This window comes from Gallus gallus, chromosome 3 (genome assembly GCF_016699485.2).
Source record: "Gallus gallus isolate bGalGal1 chromosome 3, bGalGal1.mat.broiler.GRCg7b, whole genome shotgun sequence".
Lineage (NCBI taxonomy): Eukaryota > Metazoa > Chordata > Aves > Galliformes > Phasianidae > Gallus > Gallus gallus.
The window spans coordinates 3,884,765-3,904,721 of record NC_052534.1 but is presented as its reverse complement, the minus strand read 5'-3'; the positions used below and the strand labels follow the sequence as shown (position 1 = coordinate 3,904,721).

General features: G+C 43.2%; 1 protein-coding gene and 1 long non-coding RNA gene across 8 annotated transcripts in view; one reads left to right on the top strand and one right to left on the bottom strand.

Annotated features, from left to right (window-relative positions):
• RALGAPA2 (Ral GTPase activating protein, alpha subunit 2 (catalytic)) overlaps positions 1–16,429 on the bottom strand; it is a 116,162-nt gene extending 99,733 nt beyond the window's left edge. For all 7 annotated transcript variants that reach the window (XR_211890.5, XM_040697756.2, XM_040697753.2 and 4 more), the window contains exons 1-3: positions 16,196–16,429; positions 7,812–7,922; positions 7,213–7,262 (exon numbers count right to left, since the gene is read on the bottom strand). Coding sequence is in view for 6 of the 7 variants with exons in the window: in XM_040697756.2 (XP_040553690.1) it covers positions 7,213–7,262; positions 7,812–7,922; positions 16,196–16,301 (267 nt within the window). In the remaining variant the exon portion in view is untranslated. The remainder of the gene's footprint in view (positions 1–7,212; positions 7,263–7,811; positions 7,923–16,195) is intronic.
• On the top strand, positions 325–7,527 carry LOC121110246. Its single transcript, XR_005858429.1, has 3 exons — positions 325–557; positions 4,195–4,314; positions 7,269–7,527. It is a non-coding gene; the product is annotated as an uncharacterized LOC121110246 (long non-coding RNA).
• Positions 16,430–19,957: the final 3,528 nt, after the last annotated feature.

Sequence of the window (19,957 nt, the reverse complement as noted above, 5' to 3'; positions counted from 1 at the left end):
ATACTGAGATATGTTTCTGACAACAACAACACTGTATTATAACCAGTAGCTACTGCAATAAAATAATCAGCACAAAGTATGGGCAAGCTCAGTTTACTGACTCGAGGGCTCTGGTGGATGAACCCGCTTGCAGCCCAGAATGCCAACAGTGTCCTGATCTGCATCAAAAGAGGAGTGGCAGCAGGGAGAGGGAGATGATTTTCCCCCTCTGTTCTCATGAGGTCCCATCTGGAGTACTGCATACAGGTCTGGGAACCCCAGCACTACGGACTTCCGGAGGGCAGACTTTGGACTGTTTAGAATGTACGTTGGGAGAGAGAATCCCTTGGGAGTCAGTCACAAAGGGCAAAGAGGGCCAGGAAGGATAGACATCCCTCAAGAAGGGAATCTTAAAGGTGCAGGAGCAGGCTGTATCCCTGTGCTGTAAGCCAAACCAGTGGGAAGAAGACCAGTGCGGCTGAACAGGAAACTTTTGCTGAGACTCCAGGAAAAAAAGAGAGTTACTATCTTTGGAAGAAGTATCAGACAACTCCATAGAGTATAAGGATGTCACTAAGGTATACAGAAGGAAAATTAGAAAGGCAAAAGCCCAGCAAGAACTTCATCTGGATAGCATTGTTAAAGATAATAAAAAATGTTTTTACAAATATATTAACAGTAAGAGGAAGGCCAAGGAGAATCTCCCACCTTTATCGGACACAGCAGAGAACGTTGGTGCTGAGGACAAAGAAGAGGTTGACATTCCCAATGCCTTCTTTACATCTCTCTTTAACAGTCAGGCCAGTTATCCTTAGGGTGCTCAGACCCCTGAGCTGGAAGACAGGGATGGGGAGCAAATAAACCCCCCACAATTCATGTGAAAACTGTTACAAACCTGCTATTCAACCTGGACCGTCACAAGGGCCAGTCCTGTTTAATGTCTTTATTGATGAACTGGACAAGGTGACTGAGTGCACCCTCAGTAAAGTTTGCAGATAACACCAAGTAGAGGGGAAGTGTCGATGTGCCTGGGAATAGGAAGGCCCTACAGAAGGATCTGGACAGCCTGGATTGATTGGCTGAAGCCAACAGGATAAAGCTCAACAAGACCAGTGTCAGGTCCTGCACTTTGGTCACAACTAACCCCATGCATAATGACAGCCTTGGCCCCAAGGATGTAAGGGCTGTGGGGCTGTTAGCTGGCAACCAACTGAAGGTTAGCCAGCAGTGTGCCCACGTGGCCAAGAAGGCCACTGAAGGGAGAGCACCTCTTAGAACTAGGCTGCTTCTTAAGAAGGAGTGCTGCATAGCCAGAGAGCCCCTTCACACCAGTTGGGCAAGTTTGACTCTATCTTCTGTATATGACTATTGGTCTACCTACAAACACTTTGCCTGGTACTGCCCAGAACCTATTAGAAGTGATTTTGCTTCCTCATGAGCAGAACAGATGCCATGGGGAAATCTTCCACTGGCAATGTGGTGAGGCCCTGGCACTGCTGCCCAGAGAGCTGTGGGTGCCCCATCCCCGGAGGTGCCCAAGGCCAGGTTGGATGGGCCCTGGGCAGCCTGAACTGGTGGGGGGCAGCCAGCCCATGGCATAGAGTTGGAACTGGATCATCTTTAAGATCCCTTCCAGTACAAGCCATTCTAGGATTCTATGACTATAATCTCCAGAAAAATGCTCACTCTTGTACAAAAGACAAAGCAGATCATGAGTATGGGTGTACAATATCACAGATAGGCATACTGTAGAAGCTATTAGCACATTTGTTTTCTTATGTTTTACATCCACTTAACACTTAGATCCACCTGCTGAGTGCATATTTTGGATACTTCAAATCAGACACAGGAAGCACCTGAAAAACTTCAATAGTGGCTACTCTGATTGAGTGACCTGCTTTACTGCTTTAGTAGTAGTATTCACAAAACTCTAAGAATAAAATATTTCATCCAGTGAGCCCAATGAATCAGTGTTGGCGGCACCAGCATGAAATGTGGCTGTTCTTAATTAAAGAAGCATAATTATAGAGAATGGAAATAAATTACCAACGTAATATATCAAAACCAATAGCATGCTCCTATTTTCCTACAGATGCAAAAGGGCCAGGGTCACAGCAATCAGTATCTGATACCACAGAAAACAGTAACCGCAAAAGCACTTTTAAATGAACTAAAATTACTGTTATTATTACTCCTCTTTGATTATTATTTCTTCTTTGATTAATATGTTGCTTATTGTACCACCGAGAGCCCTAACTACATAGGTGATGCGTAAAATTAAGATTTTGGTAAATTACAACAGAATCAACTTAGTTTTCAGAGCATTTGTGGAAACAGATGGCTCTTTTGCTTCACACACACACTAGGTGTCACTCAAGAACAGCAGCAGAACAGCCACCAAACTATACCAGAGAAAAGCATAAGTCAAATTATTTCATAAATATTTTTATTGACTCTTCAAAAAGCTAACCCCCACCACCTGGATTCACAATTTCTTAATCCTAAGTAATTACCTACTTAGCTAATTAGAAGAAAACTCTAGGAAACCTCGGGTTCATGCTGACAACAGATTAAATGGGGTAAGCTTAACAATCAATTAGTTTTGTTTCCTATGGCTGACAATATGAATGTTTAATTACCTGGCATTTACACTCTTCCTGTCCTATATTCTGACTGACATATTCTTGATCTGTGCATTAAAGGGCCCTAGAAAAAGCTGTTCTCCTAAAATGCATTAAGTTATTAAGTATCAGGCATAAATGGATTGCAAAGTTACTTCTAGTACATTAACATCATGAAGCAGATCACTTCAAATTTCATACCAATCTGGAATGATGTCTTCTTCGCTTCCTCACTGGGCTAAAATAGCCCAGTGGCTTCTCTCTCTCTTCAATCAGAACCAAAGCAGTGCTTTGTTCATATATAACTGCGTTTCTTTTTTTCCTTGTGTATTATGTTTTCCTGATGTTTTTAAGTCATACGGAATTGGTTATTAGCCACACATTTTCAAGATATAGGAATACATATTTATTCACTTTAACTGGGTGAGTAAGCATTAGCTATTTTCTATTCAACGACACAGTCACAGAAATTTAATTACTTATTCAAGGCCACAGAGTAAGTGTATTAATGAGATGCAATTAAAATGCACAGCCTTGCTCAGTAAATGAGGTGATACCTATTCTCACTTGGGGGTGAGAAGGGAGGAACAAAAGAATTTCTCCTGCCACCCATACAGGCATGGCATATGTAAGACTTTGTGTAATTTGATGCTGTCTTAAAATCCTACATTACATTCTTATTAATGTTTATTGGAAATAAATAAAGGCAGAGAAGGGAAACAACTAGAAAAGGTGTCCTCCAAGATATATTTTTTTTCCTAAGTGGAAAGGGTCTCATAGGTGCAGTAGCACTTGGTAGCAGTCTTGGCCACAAAGACTATGACATACTGAAGTTTAAAATCTTCAGACATGAGGAAAACTACCAGCAAATCCTGAACCCTGGATATGGGGAGGGCAAACTTCAGGCTGCTCAGACAACTAGTTAGCAAGGCCCCCACAAATGTGCTTTTGAAGGCACACAGGTCCATTGCCACTGGTCACTTTTCAAATCCCACCTCCTAAGAGCAAAGAACAAGCAATTCCAAACCGTCAGCAGTCATGCAGGTGGAGCAGAAGGTCAGGTTCCCTGAGTAGGGATCTCCTTCTTGAGCTCAGGTGGAAAAGTAAAGCATACGGACTTCAGAAGGGAAACAGAGTGGCATGGGAGTACAGCAATGCTGTTTACAATTACAGGAAGAAAATTAATACAGTCAAAGCTCAGAGTTGAAGCCAACCAGTACTGTAGAGGACAACAAAAAGGGCGTTTTTAATATATGTTAACAGCAAAAGGAGTACCAAAGAAAATGCCAGTCTGTTACTTGATAAAGTTAATCACCTCACAGACAGTGATGTAGACAAAGCAGAGATGCTTAATGCTTTCTTCACCTCTGTCTTCAACGCTGATGATGGTCGTGGGACCACCTGAGCCCCAAGTTGGAGGACCATGACTGCAGGAATGATAAATTTCCTGACAACCCCAAACTTGGGTGGGATTTGCTATTCTAGTTGGATACATAAGTCTATGGGGACCCAAGAGAATTCCTATCAGTCAGTATTTTTAGTACCCTGATGTTATCATGAGACCTCCCTCAATTATTATTTTTTTTTTAAATAGGCTTGGAAATCTGGAGAAGTTCCAGAGTTGACTGGTGGAAAGTAAACATCCTGATTTTCAAGAAGTGCAAGAAAGAAGACATCAGAAATTGCAGGCCTGTCAGCCTCACTTCAGCACCTGGTAAAATTATGGAGAAGGTTATGCTGGGAGTCACTGAAAAAGAACTAAAAGACAATGCAGTCATCGGTTGCCACCAGCAAGGGTTCACAAGGGGAAAGCCCCATTTAACAAACCTAATTTCTTTTGATTACAAGGTTATGCACCGAGATGGCCAAGGGAAGACAGCAGATGTATTCTTTTGGGATTTCAGCAAAGCTTTCAACGCTGTTTCTCACTGTATCTTTATGGACAAAATGTCCAGCATCCAGCTAGATAAGTACTCAAGAAGATGGGTTAGCAATTGGCTGACAGGTTGGGTTCAAAGGTCACAGTAAATGGGTCCACCTCAGGATGGTGGCCAGTCATTAGTGGGTTCTACAGGGCTCCATTTTAGGGCCAGTTCTCTTCAGTGTTTCTATAAATAATCTGGACACGAGACTCAAAATGCGTACTCAGTAAGTTTGCAGATCATACTAAATTGGGAAGAGATGTTAACTCCCTTGAGGGCAGGGAGGCCTTGCAGAAAGATTTCCTTCCATGAATTGCTGGACAATCACTAACAGCACAAAGTCTAACATGAGCAAGTGGCAACAGTGATGTGAAAGACCAGCCACGTTCTGGATTGCCATGTAGGTTCTTGTTCATTGCTAGCAAAAAAGCATAGCTAATGGCGATAACTATGCTGAAAATTTGTGTTCTGTAGCTGAGAATGTGCTCTATCAAATAGTGTTATTTTGCTCTTCTTGTCTGTTGTAGTCCATGTAGTAGACCATGGAAATAAACAGGAGGCATTACTTTCAGAGCAACCTACATTGTGCTGCCTTGAACTAATCTTCCCATGTATTACAGAAGTAAAAACATTAATTTAAAGCTGACAAAAGTATTTTTCTTTTTTTAAGACAAGGACAAGGAATAACAGGACATTTTCAGAGAGTTGATCCTCAGCTTCTTCAAACACATGTTACTGTATAACTTTCAATTCATTTTGAGAGGCAATACAGACATAGCCAAGATACCGCTTTATCCTGAAACATGAAAACAAACCTTGTCTAAATTTCTTCTCCCCCCATCCCTGGCTGTTCTTCTTGACTCCTTCAAGATTTTCTAACAGGTCAACACTACTGTTATCATGTAACAAGAATGATACCTTTCAGGTTTGGGGTTTTTAAAGTATACCAAATCAGAAAAGAAAAATCTTACTATAAAAAGTGCCATGAGATTTAAAGAAAAATTACATTTTGCACTACTGCTTCAGCATTTCAGCAACTGGTTTTACCCCCAAAAGGAAAATCTCTTCTGTGCTACATGAATGACAGGATTCCTTTGCCTAATTGTTCAGATTTGTCCACATTAAGTCTTCAGTCTTCAAAAGGAAACAGGATGACAGACATTTGCAGGAATTTTGACTGCAAATTGAATATAATCAAAACAGTTTTCTGAAAGGGACTACTTAATTGTATTGATACCTTCCTCTTCGCTTATTCCTGTCATTCCTTAGTCACTTGCTGCCTCATCTTGTTAGTGGAAGAATTATACGTTGGGAAACAACATATACTTCTACAGTGATGGGAAGCATCTTCCAGTCTGCTAAGTCTGCCTTGCATGGACATAATTTTAAATATCCTATGGTATCCAGAAGCGTACATTTTCTTTTGTATTTTTGAAAACAAACCATTGGCATATGTGGTTACCAAATTCATGCAGAAAGCCCCACAACAAGAGTTTGCTACATGTCACCTGTTTTCTGTGCTTACCATCTTTGAAATCCCAAATTTGCATCAAACTTCTTTGATGTCAGAATTTATTGTTCAAAAACAGAATCTGGAAAACTAACCCAACTTTGAAAGCTGAAGTTGAAGTAGCACATCTAAGAAGTCTAAATGAAGAACACGTTGCAAGGGTAGAAAGCAAGATATTAAATACTTCCTTCTAACGTATTTCAAAAGACAACTCTAGTTTTAGCAACCAGCAATTCTTTCATCCTCACAGACGTTACTTGTAGATGACTTGACAAATACACAGACAAAAAGACTCAGGCTGCTCCTTAAGTTACAAAAGGTAATGCAAAGATGTAATAGTTACTCAATTCAAAATTTAGAGCCATCAAGAAGCACCTGAGGTTCTGAGGTGCTCTTATTTACACTTTTTCAAATTTTGACTGGATATGTTAATTAAAATTTCTCTTCTGTGTATCATGAACTACCACATTACACATCTTCTGTGTATCATGAACTACCACTATCAATAGTGCTCAGTAACTTGAAAAAGTTAAGAAGAGCAAAACAGAATGATTTACAATTAAGAAGCAATATACTACTTATGTTCTGAACGTATTCTCAGTCAAGTACTGCAAGGGAAACTAAATACAGTAAGGCATACAAATTTACCCTGACATTTCTCAGAACTGAGCAGCTGCATTTTTATATCTGTAAAGTATTTATGATCAAAGTGAATTTTATTTATTTATTCTTTTCCTTTAAAATTTTATTGTCAAGTCTCAAATTTTGAGGAAGTTTCCCCCACACATCCTCCCCTCTACTTCTGGTTCAACCAACCTGTTTTCCACCCTAAGGGTACCAGTTAATAAAATAACTGTACTTAAGCAATATGACACTGTCCAGAGCCAGATTTCAGACTATTCTGCAAGCTAGTTTACTTGTCTTTGATAAAATCTAACTCCGAATATTCTTTTAAGCCAGATATGTCTATGGCATAATTTTTTTTCTTATTATTGCTGTCTCTGAAAACTTAATGCACACCCTAGTTCTTCTCTGCCTTTTGTTTCTTACAGTCAGGGATACCTACTGTCATACTGACTGATACCTGGTTTTACTTCACATTGTAAAGGTGGTAGCAAGCACATAATCACAACAACATATACAATTAAAAAGAAATAGTTCCCTAGTAAGGAAAACTTACTTCAAAAAGAAAGAGAATGGAGTCCAGCTCCTCTCTCTGTGATTTATTCCCTGCAGGAGAGAAAACAACATCATTTGACATAATACACAGTGTGATGAAACAGATGGAGAAAACACACTGCTGTTACTCAACTGAAGTCAACAATGCTGCACTTGGTTTATTTTAATTCATACAGTATCAAAAGAGGAGGATGTTTCTGAATTTCAATCTCTCTCTCCCCGCTTTGGGCGTAGTTCAGCGCCCCATATCTGCAAAGCAATGTGATCGTGTTCATCTTCAACCGACCAGCTATTCTACCCAATGTTATCTTCAGTGCTCAGGTTTGCTCTGTGGATTTCTGATATTTTCCAGTTGAACAGATGTATACTTATATGTAGGGTAAAGGCCATCAATATTTCAAAACAAGACAGGAGGACGTGCATATAATTGTACAAGACCTAACTTTCGTGTAGAAATTATGCTTAAAACCATAAACACGTATTTACAACTCTTTCAGTTACCTACAATATTTCAAGCAGCAATTTACTATGGTCTGTGATTCTATGATCATCACTACTGACACCATAAAATTAAGATGCCAGTAAGACTCTAACACTTACCTTTTTGTTTCAGGCTATTCTCCAGTGTTATGAAGTTTTCATAGAAGATAAAAAAAATTTGAGAATAATTGCTCTCAAAAAACTGCTTCAGGTCACTTCCATCCACAATATCTACCAAGAAGAACAAATGGAGTTATTACACAACACTTGAAACCTGAGAACACTTTCCTTCACACAAACTGGAGAATGAAGTAAGCGCACTACAAAGCAATTTTAGTGATTTCATTATATATTCTACACTAAATTGTAATTCCATCATTAGAAGTGAAATAGAAAAATGTACGCTTTTACTTAGTTCTTCAAAGTTTGCATGTTGTTTAGGTTTGTTTTCCATTTAAAAAAAAAGACAGGATGCATCCACATACCACTTCCATAACAATTCTTAATCCACAAGAGACATTTTTTGCTAACAAACACGAAGGCTATCTGTTATAAAATTAATTAACCAGTTCTCCTAATAGGGGTAATATTAAATATATACTGAATTCAGTCCTTTTGAATAATCAGAAGCATATACTGCTAGAAGTTCTTTCATTTGCCCCACAGCATGAAGTAACAACTGAGCCCAAATATAGCAAAGGTACTAAATGGTTTAGCCATTAACATGGGCTAGCTTTTAGCCCATCTGATAGCCAACTGCACTGCTCATTCATGAACAATTTTTTAATTACTTTGAAAATTACACTACACAGCAGCCATCCTGTAGCCATCCGTAAAGATTCCAGACATCGTTAAGAATCCTTAGTGAATTCAAAACAATTCATTTAAAAAAAATAGTAATTGCATGGAACCTTCACCCAAGGGTAAAATCAACCTTTTACACTGAGTAGAGGAAGTCTGCACAGGAAGTTTCAATAAAAGGGCAAGACCAAGTGAAGGCTAAAGCACAGCTCTAAAAGACCAGAGATACATTCACAGCAACTGCCTGAATACCAAACAATAATGGGATGTTAAAAAGAAAGGTCAAATTGAAGCATTTTCATTTATAATGAAACAACTGCAGATTTCTCTATCATTTATAATTGTTTACAATTTTTAAGTTTAATTACAGAAAAGAGTGTTAAGAGTGTTTGTAGAAATTTATAGTGTTGCTGCTTGACAGAAGAAAGCTTAATTTTACCTTCATTATGAAATTAATCCAGTAATCTGATTCTCTCAGGAGTTAAACCTGTATCACACAGTCAATTGTTGCAATAAATAAAAATCTGAGTGCCAAGCAGTCCAACCAAGTAGATTTAAACTACCGTTGCCAGTAAGATGAAATAAATTCGTTCATTAGAGAAGAAGAAAAAAGTTCACTAATTCAAAAAGATGTACTATTCAGGGGCTAGAGATATTTCTTGTCCTGTATTTCAAGATCTAGAAACTAGATGGTCACAAATACACAGCCTGAGGCTGACACAGAGGAGGAGGAAGACAAATACGCTGCTGAAGCACTACTGTGGCATCAGCAAATATTGCTATCTGAAGGTCTTCATTAGCACTGCTAAATCAGAAATCAGATTTCACATGGATTTTAACATGCATTTGGAAATAGTTCTATCAGAATAGCACACAACTCCAGAAAGGAGTTGATATACTTTTGTAAATTACATCAAATACTGACAAATTAAAAGATACCAAGGGAAGGTGAGCCTGTCATCAGCCCTGTGCACCACCTGCACACCGTCCTACCCAGGGAGGATGGGAAGCAGGGTAAAAGCTGGAGTTTCAATTAAAAGCAGAGTCACAAAACTATTTAGTAAATAGATAAGCCTACCCAGGCCAAACTGAAGTAGCCTAAAGAATAGCTGTAGGAAAGTACCTTGAACATGCGACACAGCTAATGTTAGAAGCAGAGGTCAGAGATCACTGGGCTAAAGACTGACTGCTCCTACCACACTTCTTCTCCTCTGGAAATTCCACTGATCAAGAAATACTACCAAAACATGAGCTGTACTTTATCTATAGTTTTCATTCTGTTTCCAAACCACTTCCAATTTTAAAGTAACTTACACAGGAAAATATTCTGCAAGGTACATTCTGATGCCAGCATAGCTATCTGACCATAATGTCCCTGCGCCACCAGACCAAGCAGGCATTTCTGGAGAAAAGGAAATGCCAACAATCATTTCCAGAAGCCAAATGCAAATCTAGCTGTTAAATTTATCCGGCAAGTAATCAAATCAAACAAGTCAACATATTCCCAATTTATTTAAAAAATAATGTCAGTCCATGCATGCAACACTTCCCTGGGCCTTAATGTAGGGCTAGGATTTCAAATAAACTTAATTTTTAAGCAAAAAAACCCAAACATTTTCTAAACGTGACATTTGCCAACCATACTTTAATCATGCTTACTCTTTGCTGTAATTGATTTGGCCAAGGAAAGATGTAATTCAACCCAGAAGTAAGAAGAGAAAGTGCAAAAACTGTTAACAACATTCCTAAGTTTCACCTCTCAAGAAAGCCATTCATTAACCAAGCCAACAAAGCTGAATACAAGGAGAACCAACAACATCACACATCAACAGAAGATTGATGTTAGCCTTGGATAGCCTTGGTGTTTTATGCTTTTTTTCCCCTCCAAAAAAAATAAATTCATAGCTTTTCTGCAATAAGGCTTTGTTTAGATGCTTGCAGTATGGCAACAATTAGTGCATGGAAACTCTTTTACATGGTATTGGTTTCCTTCAAGCTACTGGTGTTGAATTTGCAAGTTAAGTGCAATTATTCCCCTCTATGAATGCGTTGTTAAACACAAGTCTAGGAGAAAACAAGGCTTTCATTTACAAGGCTTTCATATGAAAGAATGAGTTCATTAAGGAAACTTTCCCTTTAAATTGTGAAAGGAGGAGAAAGGAGCTGCCTAATAAAAAAAATAGTAAATTCTCTATTCTATAAATGTGGCATTTCGGAGATGACTCATCTGTTATTCTGACATAAGCATGCACTCTCAGTCACATCCTTTCCCTACTGAACTACTTTGTTCTTTATACTCCTTTGCAGGATATGGAGAATAAATTAGAACCTTACATTTCTGAGTTCTGAACCACAAAAGCCATCAGCAATACCTCAATGTGCTACCCTAGGACATGATATTTCCTCGGAAAGTAAGATTTTCTTTCAGTTGTGTGAGCAAGCTGTCATGCTGACACCACTGCTCAGCTCTCCTAATAAGAGCAAAGCAGCAACCTCCCCTCCAGGCTCCCCCTCTGGGCAGGCAGCAGCACACACAGCACACCTGGGGCTCTGCCCACTCTCCTCCCCAGTCCCACTGCTTCTGCCCTTTTCACCCAGTCCATCACCACAAACAAAAGCTGATGAGCAACAGTCCCCCACAAGATGATTTTTGAGGAAGTGTCATTTACTATTTCTCAGTAAAAGATACTGTGGTTAAATATTGACTTATTCTGCATCGAACTGACTGAATACTTACAAATGTTGAAAGAAAATTAAACAGCAAAGCTGAACAGTGGGTGTTAGGTTATATTTTTCTACTTATATTGACTGACAGGTAACTCTCACATTACTACTGGTGAAAAACAACCACCTTCTGAATTCACAACTGAGTACAAAAATCTAAGGCAAGCTGGCAAACATTACCAGCCATCAGACAGTTGGTGCCTTTCCAAGAACACGTATAACCTGACTCCATTCCCTAAGCAAGGTCAGGTGGTTCATTAGCTAATGCTTCCCACGAGCACTCGGCAGCTTTCACAGCAACACGGAGGAAACAGCAGGACATTCTGGAGGGTGAACGTGAGAATCCTTCTCTAGAAAATATAAAAGTCGACTCATCAGATGATGGCAAGTCACCCTCACTTGTCTTACTGCTTAACCTTAAAATTTAGGGAAATTAACCATCCAGGAACCATTTAGTAAGAATTTGAGTGCACTGCAAGCTCAGTGCTCTTCTTTGTACTTAATATATATAAATATATATTAGGAAAATAATTGTGTCCTTACCACACTGGTTTTCCTCTTATTTCTGTATTAACCATGACATGCTACCACATTTGTTTGAGGTGTGAGAAAGCCTCCCTTAATTCCATGAACTTCCAGAGTCGGGTGGTTTTATGTGAGGTTTTATGTTATTTATATGTAGCTCTCACAATCCCCAGGGATTTTCTTTGTCTCAAGTACTCAAAAAGAAGGAGATGAAAAGATGACTCTGCAGTCATGGTCCGGTTAATGATAAACTTTTATGACCAGCCTCACCCCACAAACTTCATGCTATTTTTACTAACTGTCTCAGAAAAAGAAATGGCAATTTTTTCAAACTAGAGCCTTAAGTGCTAAGTGAAAATCCATAACATCAGTTTTGCTCTTTTTTTCAGAGGACCATCCATTTCACAGGGAAACCATTACCATTACTAAAGGCCGTCACTGTAAAATAAATTCTAATTGGAACAATTTCTAAAACAATTTTCACATCTCAAGTGCTGCTGGTAATCCAAGGAACAGTGGCTTTTCTAAACACAGAAATTCAAAGGCATTAGCTTCTGAATGTGTCTAAAATAATATTCCTAGCTAGCTCACACCATTCGAGTGGGACAACCTAAGCCATTCAAACACAAGGTTATCAACTCTAACATTAGTCAGTATAAAATGGAAGTTCAGCCACTTAACTCGGTATTATTGTAACCACCTCTCGGGCAGCTTGCAGCACATTCACTAGCAGCACTGGATAAGTTCCCATTTTCTAAGTGTTATGCGAAGGGTGGCAGCCAACTGAAATCACCAGAGATCATCCTACCCACAGATAGACTTGACAACTTCCAGCCTACAACAAGAAGTTTCAAGACCCAAGCATGTGCTGCAGCCCTCAGGCAAATCATGCTCTGAAAGCAGCAAGAATAACACCAGCACAAAGAGACTCCCCACTGGTATGAAAGATACCCCCTCCAATTGTATGTGCGAGCAAATAATGATGTCATGTTGATTAATGGACAGCACTACAGTAAACAGAGGTCACTGCCCCCACAGCACCATATTCATAAAAGATACTGTGTTGTGACAGATCTGTTCTTGAAAACAAATGAAAAATCCAGAACACAGGAAGGCCAGAACATCTACACAGCAGTTAAAAAGCAAGAATTCTTTAGTATTGCACCTAACCACTTTAAAATAGTAAGGCTTTAATTCCAGACATCAGATAGTCATGCTTGTAGACAACTGTCCCACTGAGTGACAACCCAGCAAACACAGGGACTCTCCTTACAGAAGCAGTGCCTCAATTCCTCAAGGGACCTGAGAGATGTTATAAGCAACACACTTAAAGGGAAGATTTTCTTTGATAAAAACTTTCACGGATGACAGCTAACGGGTTTTATTGATTCTGCTGCTCAAACAACTCCTTATTTAAGGAAATAAACATCCCCTCCCCTCCCAGCTCTCTGATTATCTTCCTTCCTCTTATTTTTACTCTCCTACATCAGTAGGATCTCAGAAAAGCAAATGGCATCTCACTTCGAATTGAATTTCTGTAATAACAAAGGACAAAACAATGACATCTCCTCAGTTATTCCAAGAACAAGTGCCACTGTGGGCAGAGAGAAGCAGGGGAGGGCAGGGAACGATGACCCAAGAAGGGCTGTAACTTCTGACTGAACTATGGACTTCTCATCTGCATAACCACAATTGCTGAAAGGGGAACACAAACAGAAAGCTGCCATATTTTCAATTTCTTCAGGCCTGCTTACTTTAGTGAGGGGAGAAGTAAAGGAAAAAATGTAATGACTGCCAGCCCTGACTTTTAGAACTATCTTTCCTCAGGATGGTTTCACAACGTGTTCTAAAACCTCATTTGATAAATAAAACATTTCCCCAGATTGCTTAAAATGAAACTTGAAATTATTTTAATACGGTTTGTAGAGCACATGGCTGATAAGTTAAATATATAGTTGCAGTGCACAGGCACGATGCATCTTCTTCCATCTTTCAAAATCCTTAGGCAGGCAGATATATGGTATGATTTAAAAACAAACAAACAAAACCAAGCAAACAGAACATTTTTTACACTTCTAGTACAAGAAACACACAAGCTTGGTCCCCACAGAGGATAAAAAAATATATATATCAAAACAGTGCTACTTGTAGAGCATAATATGAGACTACCTACTCATCTGTCCAGCACTTTTTCCATTTATTAACTACCCCCCAGAATCTCTTTTGAGATAAGCTAGCTAAATGCACAGGGAAGTATCACATTTAAATCACAGAGAAGTTGAATTAAACCTGTAAGAAAAAAAAAAAAAACACTCAACACTAAGATGTCCACAACCTGCTAAACCATCAGAGACTTCTACTCATTCATTTGGGCACTGTCAAAGAACACAGCTATCTCAGAGTGAATGTCTTGAGGGAGACCCATCACTATCTTCTCACTCAGGATCATGTACAGCACCGCCACTACAAAAGCTGCTTTCTTTGCTACAGTGCATCAAGAAAGCTTCTCATGTATTTTCTCCCACCACTGAAACACTGCAGGAAGAGGCTTCTAACCTCAAGCCCCGCTGACCCATGCTGCAGACCTCAGTGAGGTTCCCCCACGCAGCCTGATGCCGCAGGTAGAGCACCGGGAGGACAGTAAGTCCACTTCGCAAAGCCTGCGCTTCCACCTGGATGGTACCACCAGCTCCTGCATCCCCACAGTGCTGACAGCCAGCACGTGCAGTGGCCAAGGAGAGCGATGTGGAAACAGTGACTGACTTTTCTTTCTCAAAAAGTCACTAACCTCGGACTCTCCCCTGCAGCCACTTACCGAAGCCTTACAGCTAATAACACGTCTCTGAGGCTCCCACACAATGGTCAGGTGTGGCTGACACGGGCCACCAGACTCAAAAAATGAGCAGAATACACAAGAAATGGAAGTTTCGTGCATCACTTTTTCCTTGTTTCTCAAGAAAATAATGCGAAATGAGATTAGCAAGTATTAACACCACCACTGATTCTCCTAAACCAGGACAGTGCCCAAGAGCGCTTAAAAGAGCCATCTCCTGCTGCTGTTTGCTCACCAGCAGAATAAGAGGAGACCCAAAACCCTACAAGATTTCGATCACAATCAAAATTCAGCAACAGGTTTCAATGTTTAGGATAAAAAGAGAGGTATTAAGGCTTCAGCCCGAGGAGATGTTGAAGAGAGAGGTTCAACCCTGCAACAGACAAGGGAAGTATATCCCAAACTACAGTTATACGAGCTCTTTAAAGTCAAAATAAATAGACAAATTAGAATCATAGAATCATTAAGGTTGGAAAAGACCATTAAGATCACCAACCACAACCCAATCCCACTGTGTGCACTGCCCACATCCCTCAGTGCCACATCCCCACGGCTCTGGGACACCTCCAGGGATGGTGACCCCACCACTCCCTGGGCAGCTGTGCCACTGCCTCACCGCTCTCTGGGAGAAGAAATTGTTCCTAACAGCCAACCCGAACCTCCCCTGGCACAACATCAGGCCATCCCCTCTCGTCCTACGGCTGTTCCCTGGGAGCAGAGGCCGACCCCACCTCACAGCCTCCTTTCAGGTCGTTGCAGAGAGCCAGGAGGTCTCCCCTGAGCCTCCTCTTCTCCAGACCGAACAGCCCCGCTTCCCTCAGCCGCTCCCCATCACACTGTGCTCCAGAGCCCTCACAGCTCCGCTGCCCTTCTCTGGACACGCTCCAGGCCCTCAGTGTCTTTCTCGCAGTGAGGGCCCGGCACTGAGCGCAGCACTCGAGGTGCGGCCTCAGCAGTGCCAGTGCGGAGGGACGGTCACCTCCTGCTCCTGCTGGCCGCACTCCCACTGACACACGCCGGGGTGCCGTTGGCCTTCTTGGCCGCCTGGGCACACTGCTGGCCCACGTTTAGCCGGCTGTCAGCTAACAGCCCCGCAGCCTTTACCTCCGCACAGCTTGCCAGCCACTGCCCCGAGGCTGCAGCGCTGCGTGGGGCTGCTGTGGCCAAAGCGCAGCACCCGGCACTTGGGCTTGGTGAGGCTCACCCCGTTGGGCTCAGCCCAGCGATCCAGGCTGATCAATGAAGAACAGTTTGCACGTACGGGTCTTCCGAAGACACATCCTGTGGGGCTGTTGACTATTTTGTACCCAAAAAGCCATCACTTATAAATATTTCGCCACCAAACGACATAAACCACCTCGGTAACCCAGGGGCACCCGCCGCCTCACTAGCTTGGAAAGCTCGGGCAGCGCTGCCCTGCACCGGCGCTCTCCCTCCGCGGTCGAACAGCAGCCCGGCCGCCCGCCGGCTCCGAGCCCTTTGTTGTGAGGTGGGAGATTTGAAAGCGTCGCCGCGCGGTGCTGCAGGGCTGCGGCTGTGCGCGGTCCCGCCGCCCTCAGGGCTCCCTGAGGCGCTCCCGCCCGCAGCCCGCTTCCCTCGGGGCGGGGCGGCTCGTACTCACCCAGCAGCGCCCGGAGGTGCTTGAGGCGGGTCAGCACGTCCCGCTTGGGGTCCAGAGCTTTCTGCGTGGATTTCCTGGCGTCGGCGTGGCCCTTCCTGGAGAACATGGCGAGCCCCTCGGGTGGGCTTCGCGGGAAGAACAGGAGGGCCCGGCCGAGAGCGAGTCGGAGCGGGAGGCGAAGCGAGGCGACGGCACCAGCCCCGCAGCTCGCCACCCTCCGCCGCCGCCGTGGGTGGGCGTGACGAGGCGGAACCCGCCGCCTCCCGCCCGCGCCGCCCCACTGCGCAGCCGCGGCGGCCCAGGGGCGTGCGCGGAGACTACAACTCCCGGCGTGCCTCGCGCGGGAGCAGTCACTGCGCAACGCGGGGCTCCGCGCGTGGCACGCCGGGAGCTGTAGTCTCCTCGCACGGGTCTGCGCCGTTGCTTGACGTCACGCTGGCGTCACCGCGCCGTGGAGGCGGCCGAGCACGTGCAGGGGCTGTGCAGGAGCGCGGCGCGGGGTGAGGTGACGTCCGGAGCACAGCAGCGCTCGCGTGTGGCCTCCGAGTAACGACAAATGATGGGCAGATTTGCAGTTCAACAGCAAAACAGTGTTTTTTTCTCAGAATCGGAACCCAACAGGGCTTGGCTGAAGGCCCGCAGTGCCTGTCAGTAATATCCTGATCAGAAAAGTGAGCTTCTGCAAATCTCAGAGTGAGGTCACAGCGTCACAGAATTGGATGGAAGGGACATGTGGAGATCCCGCAGTCCATCCCTCTGCCAAGGCAGTTCCTACAGCAGGTCATGCAGGTGGGTGTCCAGACAGCTTTTGAATATCTGCAGAGAAGGAGATCATTGCCTCTCTGGGCATTCTGTTCCAATGCTCTGTCGTAACAGAGAAGTTCTTCCTTGTGTCGGTATGGAACTTGCTGTGCCCCAGTCTGTACCCGTTGCCCCTTGTCCTGTCCTGCACAGCGCTGCAGGACAGAGCCGCCCTCACCCACCTGACTGCTGCACCTCAGATAAGTGCAGTAAGATCCCCTCTCAGCCTTCCGTTCTCCTGAGCACCCCCAGGTCTCTCAGCCTGTCCTCGCACAGCAGATGCTCCGGGCCCCTCACATCTTTGTGTCTCTCTGCTGGACCCTCTCCAGAAGTTCCCCGTCTTTCTTGAGCTGGGCAGCCCAGAACTGGGCACAGCGCTCCAGGTGTGGCCTCACCAAAGCAGAGCAGAGGGGGAGGATCGCCTCCTTCACCCCGCTGCCCTCGCTCTGTGTCATGCACCCCAGGATACCATTGGCCTTCTTGGCCACCAAAGCATGCTGCTGGGAAGGGCATACATGAAGGGCAACTCAGCATATTTTTTTAACAAACATTAAACAAAGCAAAAATCCTCATTAAAGAAAAAGGTTGGAAAGCATGACCTTGCCATCAGTAAAAGAGAATGTCTTGTTGTTCAAGAGTCCATTGTCTTGTAGGCCTCTTAAGGTTTACAGTAATTCAGAGTGTGTATCTTTCCCCTACAATGTTACACAATGTCTCCTTCTGGACCGGCTGTAAATCTGTCTGAAATTCTTTGTCATGTGCTGCACGTTGAATATCTGCAGCTTCCTGAGAAGAGCAAATGAAGCCATCAAGCTTTTCCCCTTCATTGCAGCAAATCAATACGTGCAGTTGGCTGAGGAAGCACAGGGCTAAAACCTTGGCTCGCTTTTTCCTTTTTTCCCCCCCTCTTTCCTTTTGCTTTAACTGACCTAAAACAAGCAGAGCTTTCTGGTTGTCTCTTTTGGCAATTTCTGACCTTCCCATGCTTTTGGCTTTTTCTACTTTATTAAAGAACAAAATAACAGCGACAACAACAAACAACCCGTGACTTCAAAGCTACTGCAGTTACACAACTGCTCTGACGTCTAATGACATTTGTGATAACTACATAACCATTTTGGTGCCTAGCACCTAACTGCAGAGCATTTGGTATTCGCTGATGTACAGTTTGCCAGGGACTCCTCTCTTGACAAGCTCCACAGAATATAGATTGCATGACCCGGATCACAGTGCTCCAGGATGACGCTCCTTTCTCTTCCTGTTGGAAGATGGAAAATATGGTCACGTGAAGAGCTCAGTGATTCAGCATAGCTTAACATCACCGTACTTAGAGTGAGAGTTTGGGGCTTGTTTTTGTTTTTAATTGTGTGCTTTCATCGTAGAATTAAGGTTATTTGAGCTCAGTCTTTGTGCGCCAGTGAAGAGATGAAAAAGTGCCTCTAGTGCTGCATGTAGGGGGCAGGAAGTGATTTCACTGCTGGGTGTGAAGTTTATATCTGGGGACACTGCTGAGCGGATGTGTTGTGAGCAACCAGCCAGAGGTTTGCAGACCACCTTTTGGTGTTGAACAAGCAGGGCATGTGGGCCAAGTTCAAACCAGCTGCTCTTACAGCGAAAGTAGTCGGTGTGCTTTCTGCTTGGGGGAGAGCTAAATCTGATCTCTCTGTCAGAGAGATAAACAGAAATACACAGGCTTTTAAAATGCCTTTGAATTGGAAGCTACTGAGATGTCAGACAATTTTCCCCATTTTTTTTAATGTCTTTGCCTTGAACACTGGATTGTATAACTCCCATTTCCTTCCACACATCACGTGCCACACGGAATACAATGAGCACAACATTTTTGCTGTGTGTGATTGCATCCCCACATGTGCTGATCTTCACAGTGTAAAATTCCTTTGTCTTCTATTAAGAACTAGCAGTTGGTGCAACATGGAGGAGGAAGCACATTAAACAATGTGTTCTCTCAGTTTTAGGTAAGCAAATAGATCCAAATAATACATACGTGTAGGAACTCAAGATTATGGAATCATAGAATCACAGAATGGGCTGGGTTGAAAAGGACCACAATGACCATCTGGTTTCAACCCCTTGCTGTGTGCAGGGTCGCCAACCACCGGACCAGGCTGCCCAGAGCCACATCCAGCCTGGCCTTGAATGCCTCCAGGGATGGGGCATCCACAGCCTCCTTGGGCAACCTGTTCTGGTGATTATTATTATATGCAGTAATGCATGCATAGACCATGAAATACAGCTTCTCGAAGGATTTGCTTGTGACTTGATGTAGAATAATGGAAAATAGGAATCCCAATAAACTTGCAGCAATTATGTCAGCCTGCACTGGGGAACCACTCATGAAATCCTATGACTTATATTTTCTCACCATGCGACAAGCTGCGGTTTCCCAGAAAGCCAGATGATGCGTTTCCAAAAGTTGATGCCTGAGGTAGATGAATTTCCTGAAAATGATTAGATCATTCGGTTTTCAGGATCTGAAGTAAAATCTATATAAAGCAAATTATGTCAGGAGGCAAACAAAGAGACAAAGCAGTAATCCCTTATCACTCTGTGCTGCTTGGAAGCTGTTGCTGTGGGTGGAGGTGGCTCATGGCTTGCCAGCACCCCATGCTTCCTATTGGAGAGTAGTAATGCTCGCTTTTAGCTTTGCCAGGCTGCTGCCGTGGGCTCTGGTTTTCCAAGGCAGCTCTCTTGGAGGAGAGCTGAGAGCTGTGGATCCACTTACTACAATCTTTAGAACATGCACGTTTTCTAAATTTCACATCACACTGATCACGTTCTAATGGCCAAAGAGCAGGGGCTCACCCTCACGAGTAACAAAATGCATGGAACACAGTTGTAATCAAAAGCATGACAAACCCCAGTGCAGCTCGTTGGCTCTCTGCAGTGAGGGTGGGAGGTCCTGCAACACAGACCTGACGAACAGGCACGGCTGCTTTTCCT